Source organism: Chenopodium album, chromosome 5, assembly GCF_948465745.1.
Source record: "Chenopodium album chromosome 5, dcCheAlbu1.1, whole genome shotgun sequence".
NCBI lineage: Eukaryota > Viridiplantae > Streptophyta > Magnoliopsida > Caryophyllales > Amaranthaceae > Chenopodium > Chenopodium album.
The window spans coordinates 35167300-35176889 of NC_137838.1; the positions used below are offsets into that span (position 1 = coordinate 35167300).

The window sequence follows — 9590 nt, forward strand, 5'->3', positions numbered from 1 at the left end:
CCACGTGGGCAACTTCAGACTTCTTGTTTTGGTTATTACTTCGGCCCAAACAAAATTCCCACCTTGGGGATTTACTACTTGGTCCAAATGCCTCGGTATAATGGCCGTGCTCCTCCAATGCTCGTAGTCGCTTCATAAAATCCCGAGAAAATGCTCCAAATGTGCAATTCCCTACAAAACTCAACCTAAACTATGAAAACACTAAAAAACACCAATTAGTAATAAAAATGGTTCTAAAGAGCCAAAAACACTACCAATTATGACCAAGGGATGGGGGTAAAACACTATATAAAATAAATATATCAAATTCTCATAAAAAATAATTTAGTCACTTGATAATTTAGATTATAATAATTTATTAGAAATAAAAGTACATTGTTTCCTTGTGGATTCGACTCTACTTCCTTATCTATTTGTGTTAGTGGTTTTAGGAATTACTTTTGATTGGGTGATACAACTTTAGCCTATCAATCCCCCAACAAACCAAGAGACCCTGAAAAGACGCCCTCATCTTGTTGGTTCCGTTTGTGCCCGTTTTGAAGTATCGGCCGTCACAAGCCCCGAATCAGCACCCATTGTTGACGAGTGCTTCCTTAAGATACCTTGGGTCCATGTTGCTGTGTGCTCACAAACCTCTTCCATTCTAGGCTTGCTCCCTTGTCGCCAAAAGATAAGAGCGCGTTGCACGATCCGGTGTCAGAACTCTCGAACCGTGATACTTTGCCTAAAAACCAACCTTAGGAGTTGGGATTATTCACTTGAATAGGAACTCAATAGTGCATCTCCACTTAAGAGAAAACCTTTTAGTTTATATAATACTCGAGTAGTGTTTTGGTCCGACTTGGCTAAACTCCAAGTAAGAGACCGGTCGGGTCGAGTTGCGGGTGGATACCATATGAGGTCTCTGCACTTGCAAGACTTGGCTTTGATGTAAGAGCTCCTAATGTGAGCGAATCACGCGGCAAGGGTAACATCGTCTTTTCTCTCTTTCTTCTTATTTATGTCATTTAGTTATATTAATTGTGAGCGGGTCTTAGGGTCGGGTTTTGTTCCACGATGAGTTAGACTTACCGAAACCCAACAGTAATCCCATTATCTATAGTTTGGAGTTGTTTGATAATAATTTGATTGTATTGTTTATTATATGTAATCACACGAATACTTTAGAGTTGTTTATATTGTTTTATATTATTGTATGATTTGTTATTCGTATGCTTGAGTCTATATGTATGATTAATGTATATAATTTCATGATTCATCAAATTTAATTTCTTTGTTATTATTATTGTATATGATTGATCGTATCATTGTATCAAATCATCAATATGCTAGGGTTTTTAATGTTGTTGCTTTAGGGAGTATTGTTATATTAAGGTTTTAGGGTTACTTATATTGTTTTGGGTTGTGAGTTAATCATATTTGGGTATTAGTTTTATTTCACTGTAAGAGTAGATATATTGTATGATTGAATCCAGTTTGAATTAGTATGTTATTTGGGAACCTTTGCCATTGTTGAGATATTATTATTATTAGTTTGTGAATGAATATTTGATTTAAATATGAGATTAAAAGGTTGAGCATTATTATAAGGTTCTTGGTTTGAGGCTCGACGTTATAGACCTTAGTCCTTGGCACGTTGGTAAGGAGATAATGATCATGAATTAAGAATGAGGTACAATCTTTATATTTTTTTTCTATGGTCCCCTACAGTGGGATTTGACCCATATTGGTCATGGTTTACAGTGTTTTCTGGTTATTGAGAGTATTTAAGTTTTTATACTTGTGGGTTTGTTATTCAAATTACCCATGTCCAAGGCTAGGTATAGAACAAAGAGCATGACATAGATGAATTAAATGAGTAAATGATCGTATTATTATTTGAGGTTGATAAGTGCGTAATATACCATATTTTTAGTCCCTAATATTAGTTTTATATTGCCTTGTATTCATTATTTTAGGAATTTATTTACTTTTATAATTTTAAGAGTATATTCATATTAGATGTATTATTTTACTAAATTTCTTAGATTAGAGTACTTAATATGTTTATCAATATTTTGATTAAAAAATGGAGGCAAACTACTTCCCACTAGCTCAAAGTCACGTTAAGAGCACCCAAGGAATTGCAGATTAAAAAGAAATAAAAGAAAAGCAAAAAGATAAGGAGTGCCTAACTATTAGGCGTGGAAATCAAATAACCAAACTTAGTGCTCGTCTTCAATAAGAGCTACGAATTCATCCAAAATTCAAGGCAAGAGATTGAGAAAATGAATCTCTATCTTATTCTACAATTCTATCCCTTCAAACCCAGAAAACCTAGGTTTTTTTCGGTTATAAAATCCCTAATTATCCCTCCTAGAAAATACACAAGTATTACCACAAAAGTACAGAAAGTTCGTGAGGCTGAGTAGAGCACGAATTGGTCCAAGGTTGATTGATTGGGTTGTATTAGAAGGCGAAGGGACAAATTTGACGGTGGATTCGAGCAGCGGTTGTTTGATTCTTGGCTCAGTTCATAAGTTATCCTTAGTTTACTCCTCATCTTTAATTTTGTGATTAATTTTGTTGCTTCTACTTGGTGAATTAGATGTAATTTGATCTTTAATTTCCTGATTTATGTTTCGTCATTTAAACGCCGAGTATAATCGTATTTTAATGTTCAAGTTTGATATTTAATTGATTCACATGATTTCCTTGTTTTTATATGAACATTTAATTTATTTATACTTGTAATAGCATCACAATTGCTAGTATGAAATAATTAGACTATGCTAAATTATTATTTGATGCGGCGTTAATTGATTATTTAGAGTGAATGACTCGATATCGCTAGTTTGAGCGGCTCAATCGTAGTTTTGTTGAGTTTGTGGATTGGTCTAATATATCAAGTTTATTGGGGTAGAAAGTGTATTAGTAAGATTCTAATTTCTAGTGAGCTATACATGTCAAATCGACTACGGCGGTAATTTGACTACTTATATATTAAGTTGAATATTGAAGGAGACTATATGAAAGAAGTTGGGTATTAAGTTATATCGTTTTAATCAATGATCAAATTGTTATCACATTGGTTGTTTACTTGTCGTCTATTCTAATAGTAGACTAATATATAATTTAATCTTGTTTGGCTTAGTTACTCGTTCGATAAAACCCCCCATTCTCACGTATACATTGTAAATAATATTATTTATGTATATATAGTTTTCATTTCGAGTTGATTTTGAGTTTAAAGAGTTAATTTATCTCCTCGTGGGTTCGACCCTTACCCTTTTTTACTAGTTGTTAATATTATTGAGGTTTAAGTTAAGGTAAATTATTTATTAATTTTATACGGGAAACGACACGTATCAAATTTTGGCGCCGTTGCCGGGGAGATAATTTTTATAGTCTATAAATTCATGGTTTAATTATTTTCTGCTAATATTGTTATTTGAATAAGTTTAGAGCTATCATGTATAAATTAACTACTTATGAATCTTAATAAGCTTGCTATTTGAGGTTGAATATTTTAGAATCTATTAGCAGGTTGATTCCATGCATGTCATCAGGTTTTCATGATTGCTGAAAGTCGGCCTTAGTAGTGTATGTCTGCATGTATTAAATCTGTCAAGGAGTGCCTACTTTTCATGACTTTACTTAATAAGCTTCATTGTAGTTGTCAGACTTAGCTTTTAAAGGTTAGATGACTTCAGTTCTTTTTGTTTATCTTGGTGGAGCATTTTACTTGTAAATGGATGATGCTTAGTTAAATTTAGTAGTAATTAGAAAGTCTCATGTCCTGTTTCGAATATTGGATCAGTTTGTTATCAGATGACATGAATGATTTAGCTAATTATTTGCTATTATGGAAGTTAATATGACATGATAATGAGTTATACCGAATAACGCTTGTTTATCGACCGAGTTTTTTGCAAGCTTAATCTACATATAATGGTGTACATGTAGACAAGTATTTGTCTTGTTTTCTTAACAATTTTTTGCATGATTTGTGCTTCTCCCCTGGAAATTGAATTGATTTATCTAATTACAACTAATGATAAATAGGAAACACACTTGTATTTTGATTATTGGTATTTAAATGGTGCTAAGAGTTATAATTTTGAGGCTATCTTCCACTAAGTTTCTGCTTTTTATACTTTGAACTGACAGATATAATGAGTGGCATATACTAAACATTTTACTTTCTAATGCATCTATATTGAAGGGTCTAAAGGCAAAATAAATTTAAAAGACTTTGTGTCCATTTATATGTTATCGTGGGCTACTGTATTAATGATAATCTAAGGTTCTTATGTGCATCAGTCTGGCAGCATAAGTTTGATAATTAGCTAGCTTAACATGTTGAATTTTGACAGATGCACGAGTGATTGTATGCATAATCCTAATTTCAGGAAGACCACTTTGCTAAAATGATTTATATCTACTTGACTAAAATTTGAGTAAAATTAGTTGTGGGAATTTACACATGACAACCGATGATTTCATGAGATTGCGTTATATCTTGGTCGGGTTCATATAATTTCTTAGCTTTACTGATCGATGCTTTTAAAATTCTGCATACTTACTGTCAGCACTACTTATAATTGAAAATGTCTTGTTTGATCTGAATAACTGATACCAACCCTTGATTTTGCCTATATTTTAGTTCTGACCAGAAATTTATTTTCAACTTAACATTCGTGCAACTAATAATTCAAGCTCATTTTGTCATAAATTTCTATTTTATTTATAGGTGCATGTACGCGTACGGTACAGTTTCAAGACTTTAGCGCATAAAAGCGTATGTAGACTTCCTTCACGAGGCGGAGCCAAAGAAGCTACTTGAAATTTTCAATGCAGAACCTGAACTTGAGGTAGAAGATCCACTACCAATCACACACACTTTCATGGAAGAACGGACGTTGAAGGAGCTAGGAGCTCCAAAGCTGGACGATGAACCCCTGTGCATTGTGTTTTCCTACTCTGGAAAAACCATTGAAGCTCAATTCATGTTTTCTTAATCTTCTTCCTAAATTGTATGGGAAAGTAGGTGATGATCCCCATAGACATCTAAAACAATTTATTGTTGTGTGTTCCACTATGAAACCGGAAGGAATTGAACAAGATCATATTCGAATGCATGCTTTTCCATTTTCCTTACATGATATTGCTAAAGATTGGTTGTATTCTCTTTCTTCTGGATCCATCACAACTTGGGAGGCTGTTTAAAAATCTTTTCTTGAAAAATTATTTCCTGCAAGTCGTGTTGGGTCCATTAGAAAAGAAATATGTGGTATTAGACAACATGGTAATGAGTCACTATATGAGTATTGGGAACGCTTTTAAAAATTATGTGCTTCTTGTCCCCAACATCAAATTAGTGACCAACTTTTAATTCAATATTTCTATGAGGGATTGCTTCCTAGCAATAGGGGAATTATTGATGCCTAAAATTTGTTATATATTTAGATAGAATTTCTAATATTAAAAGATAATATATAATATATAATTAATTTAAACTTAAAAATCTCATTTGCCAATTTTGCTTACATGGCATTTAAATTATTTAATTTTAAAAGAAATTAATAATCTCTTATTTAATTGGCTACTATTAAGATTCATAATCCTACATGGCGCGCTGAGAAAATTAGATCCTACGTGGCACTCTAAAAACTCGGGAAAAAACTCCCCTTTATTTATATATATATTTATTCTCTATCCCATGGCCATATTTGTGCTTATTTGAGCTCTACGGAGCTATTTTTATTACTAATATAAGTTTTCTAGCGTTTTTGTAGAGTTGGTATCATTTTGTCGGAATTTGCAGATTTATTATAATTCCCGAGCTTATTGAGCCACTTCAAAGATATTTGAGTCGGATCGTATTTTATGACCGTATATTTAAAGCCCGGTCAATTCAGATAAAAGCCCAAGTTACAAAATCAAGTTACAAGTCCAGACAAAGAAGTGAAGCTCAAACGTTGCTAGCGGACTGATGCCCAATTCTGAATCGGGTGACTGTTGCGTGATATTGCTGCCGTTTGTCCGGAGTTTTTCTGGACTTTGTTATATAAGCCCACTAGGGTGGACGTAGTACGCAGCTTTGGATGAGGGGTTAGAGGTTGATTGGGAGTCAAACTCCTTTTTCCTTTCTTATTTAAAGGAGTAGTTGTACGTAGGTTGGGGGAGATAAGTTGTAGTTTAGTTTTAGTTAGCTTTTAATTACTAGTTTTATTAGTTTAGTTTTAGTTCTTTTTCTTTTCTTTTATTTTCTACTTTTCATATCAAGATTTATTATTTTATGTTCTTATTACTTTAATATTATTAATCTCTTTCTCTTACTTTTTGCTTTTAATCATGCTTTCTTTAATTGCTTTGATTAGTTTAGTTTTAATTATGCACTAGTAGTTTATTTCTAGGGTTTGTGGGGATCCATAAATAATATGAAGAGATAATTTATTGTTGTTAATTGTCAATGCTAGATTTATTTCCTATTGATTGATTTAATGCACTGTGACTAGATTTGTGCATATCTTTTATGCATGAGTTTAACAATATTGACTCGAGATTCAACAGATGAGAATTGATGTTTAGATCTAGTTTCAATAGGCAGGTTAATTTATAAATGGTTAAGTCGAGATTCGAGAGATGAGATTTAATACCGGTAAATTAATTGTGTGATTGTAATACGTAGCGAAAGCCCTTTATGATCTGATTAATGTATGCATTGATGATTGATTATTATGTTTTACCCTGGAATATTATTTATTGGTGAACTTATGCCCTAGGACTTTTATTTATTGTTTCTCCTCCTACTTTTATTCTTTCCCATTTTTACTCTTAGTAGTTTAGTTTCCTTCGATTATTATATTTTGGTTACTTTATAATCTAGATTATATTAATTAATTAGGAATAGAAAGACTCGTTTCTCTGTGGATTCGACCCTACTTCCCTATCTACATTAGTTAGAGAATTTAGGAATTACTTTTGATTAGGGGATACGACTTTACCCTGTCAATGCTGCTAGTAGGGGTGCATTAGTTGACAAAATAACAACTCAAGCTAAGACTCTAATTTCTAATATGGCACAAAACACTCAACAACATAGTAGTAGGAGTGATGTTAGAAAGTTAATGATGTGGATTTAAGTGGTATTCAAAATCAATTACAAGAAAATGCAAAACAAATTGCTACTCTAACCACCTTAGTGCGTGTCTAAAATTGTTCCTGGTAATGAGTTCTAGAGCTAGAGTATGTGGTGTATGTTCTGATTTTTCTTATGCTACTGATGAATGTCCTACTTTACAGAGTGAAGATGTTAATGCTTTAGGAGGTTTTTCTGGTCAATAAAATAGGAAGTATGATCCTTTCTCACAAACTTATAATGAAGGCTGGAAAGACCACCCTAATCTAAGGTATGGAAATAGACCACAATTACAACAGTCTAATCAATTTAAGCAACATGGTCAACAAAACCCACCACCTAAACCTGCTAGCTCGTCATTAGAAGATTTGGTGAAATAGTTAGAAAACCAAATAGGACAGGTTCATGATCATAGTTTTGAATATCAAAAGAAAACTGACATTCACTTACATCACATAGATACTTAAATAGGTCAGATAAGCACTACTCTGAGTAATTTGGAATCTCAACTCTCTAATAGACTTCCTTCTCAAACACTTGCCAATCCAAATGAACATGCTAAAGCTGTAACACTTAGGAGCGGTAAAGAGTTAACAGAACCTAAAATAAAGAGTGGAGCAGTAGAGAAAGAGGTAGAAGTCAGACCTAAGGATGTAGCTGGTGAGAGTAAGGAGAATCCTGATAAAGAGAGTGAGAAAGAACCTATAAAGAAGAGTAATTCTGATGTGAGTTTTGATGCTTCTTGTTTTAAAGTTGTTCCCCCTTTCCCCTCTCGATTTTCTAAAGCTAAGAAAGAAGCTATGGACAATGAAATTCTGGAGACTTTTAGAAAAGTTGAAGTTAATATTCCTATTCTTGATGCCATTAAGCAGGTACCACGTTATGCAAAGTTTCTTAAGGAACTTTGTACTAATAAAACACTATTTTGGCCTTCTGAAAAGGTAAGTATGGGGGAAAATATTTCAGCAATAATTCAAAAGAAACTTCCCCCTAAATGTAATGATCCTGGCATGTTTTCTATTCCATGTAAAATTGGTAATTCTATTTTTGAAAGATGCATGCTAGACTTAGGAGCTTCAATCAATGTCATGCCTAAATCTGTATATGATACCTTGAATGTGGGTCCTTTGTCTAAGACAAATGTTAGTATCCAACTAGATGATAGATCTAATGCATTTCCTATGGGAGTTTTAGAAAATGTACTTGTTCAAGTGAATGAATTAGTTTTTCTTGCTGATTTTTATGTGCTTGATATGGGTGATAGATCTGATAGTGTTCCTTTATTATTGGGTCAACCTTTTCTAAAGACTTCCAAGACTAAAATTGATGTTCATGAAGGTAATTTAACAATGGAATTTGAGTGTGAGATGATTAAATTCAACATATTTGATGCTATAAAATACCCTAATGATATCAATAATGTTAGTTCTATAGATTCTTTTAATGCGTGTGATTGGATGGCTCATGATGTTTTTGATGAGTGGTGTGAAAATTTGTTTGAAAATGGTGTGTTTGGTGATGTTGAAGAAACAGAAATGGTTAATTCTTTTGTAGCGTCGTCTGATGTGATTAAATATGATGGATGTGAAAGATCGTTGCCTTCTGTTGTGCCTAAATTGATTCCTTCTATTGTTAAGGCACCTGAATTACAGTTGAAATCCCTTCCCTCTAATCTGAAGTATGCTTATTTGGGTGATAATGAAACTTTACCTGTGATTATTGCAAGTTCCTTAAATGAATCTCAAGAGACTAGGTTATTGAATTTGCTTAAAAAACATAAGGAAGCCTTAGGATGGACTTTAGCTTACATAAAAGGCATTACTCCCGCTGTTTAAGGTAAAAATACCCTAGACATGTGGACTAATGAGAGAAGGCCATGTGTCAAGCCCAGGCTGGTCTAAGTGGACAAATAGCCATCTAACACGTGTCCCCTTCAGATATTTCTTGAAATTGCGGCCTTCAATGGCCCAATTTCCTAGAAGCGCCGTAACACGACGCAGCCCACTAAAATCTAGGTCAAGTGACCTTGATAGGGGCACACCTCCCAACGACCCTATAAATAGGGAGATATTCCCCCATTTTGGAGAGACAATCAATCATTTATTACACCTACATTCTCTCGCATCAGAGAAACATCTGAGCTTGGAATCCAAGAAGATACCCACCTAATTTTTTGCACTCTTTATTCCTTTTCAAGTTACTAACTTGATCGTTGGAGGCGGAGATCCTACAACCGGAGTCTTCGTGTTTTTGCGGGTGTAGCTCGAGCTGAACTAGTCTTTGTGACGTAACTCTCCCAAGGGACAAAAACACCCAAAAAATTTGGCGCCGTCTTTGTGGAGAGTACCTCAAGGATGGTTCAAGAGTCTGTACCACCTCCTGAACATCCGGTAGACCAGCCGGAGGTCTTTACTGTCCAACAGGACGATGATCCTCAGGTCAAAACCTATATAGCCAATGATGGCTC

At 33.9% G+C, this 9590-nt stretch overlaps 1 protein-coding gene and 1 long non-coding RNA gene across 2 annotated transcripts; both read left to right on the forward strand.

Moving 5' to 3' along the window:
* Window positions 1-2082: 2082 nt before the first annotated feature.
* LOC145630673 (uncharacterized) lies at window positions 2083-5139 on the forward strand. Its single transcript, XR_014112171.1, has 2 exons — window positions 2083-2511; window positions 4733-5139. It is a non-coding gene; the product is annotated as an uncharacterized LOC145630673 (long non-coding RNA).
* Window positions 5140-7212: 2073 nt separating this feature from the next.
* Window positions 7213-8958, forward strand: LOC145632826 (uncharacterized). The gene is made up of 2 exons (XM_081685159.1): window positions 7213-7312; window positions 7595-8958. Exons 1-2 carry the CDS (start codon window positions 7213-7215, stop codon window positions 8956-8958), a joined length of 1464 nt encoding a protein of 487 aa, XP_081541285.1.
* The last annotated feature ends 632 nt before the right edge of the window (window positions 8959-9590 follow it).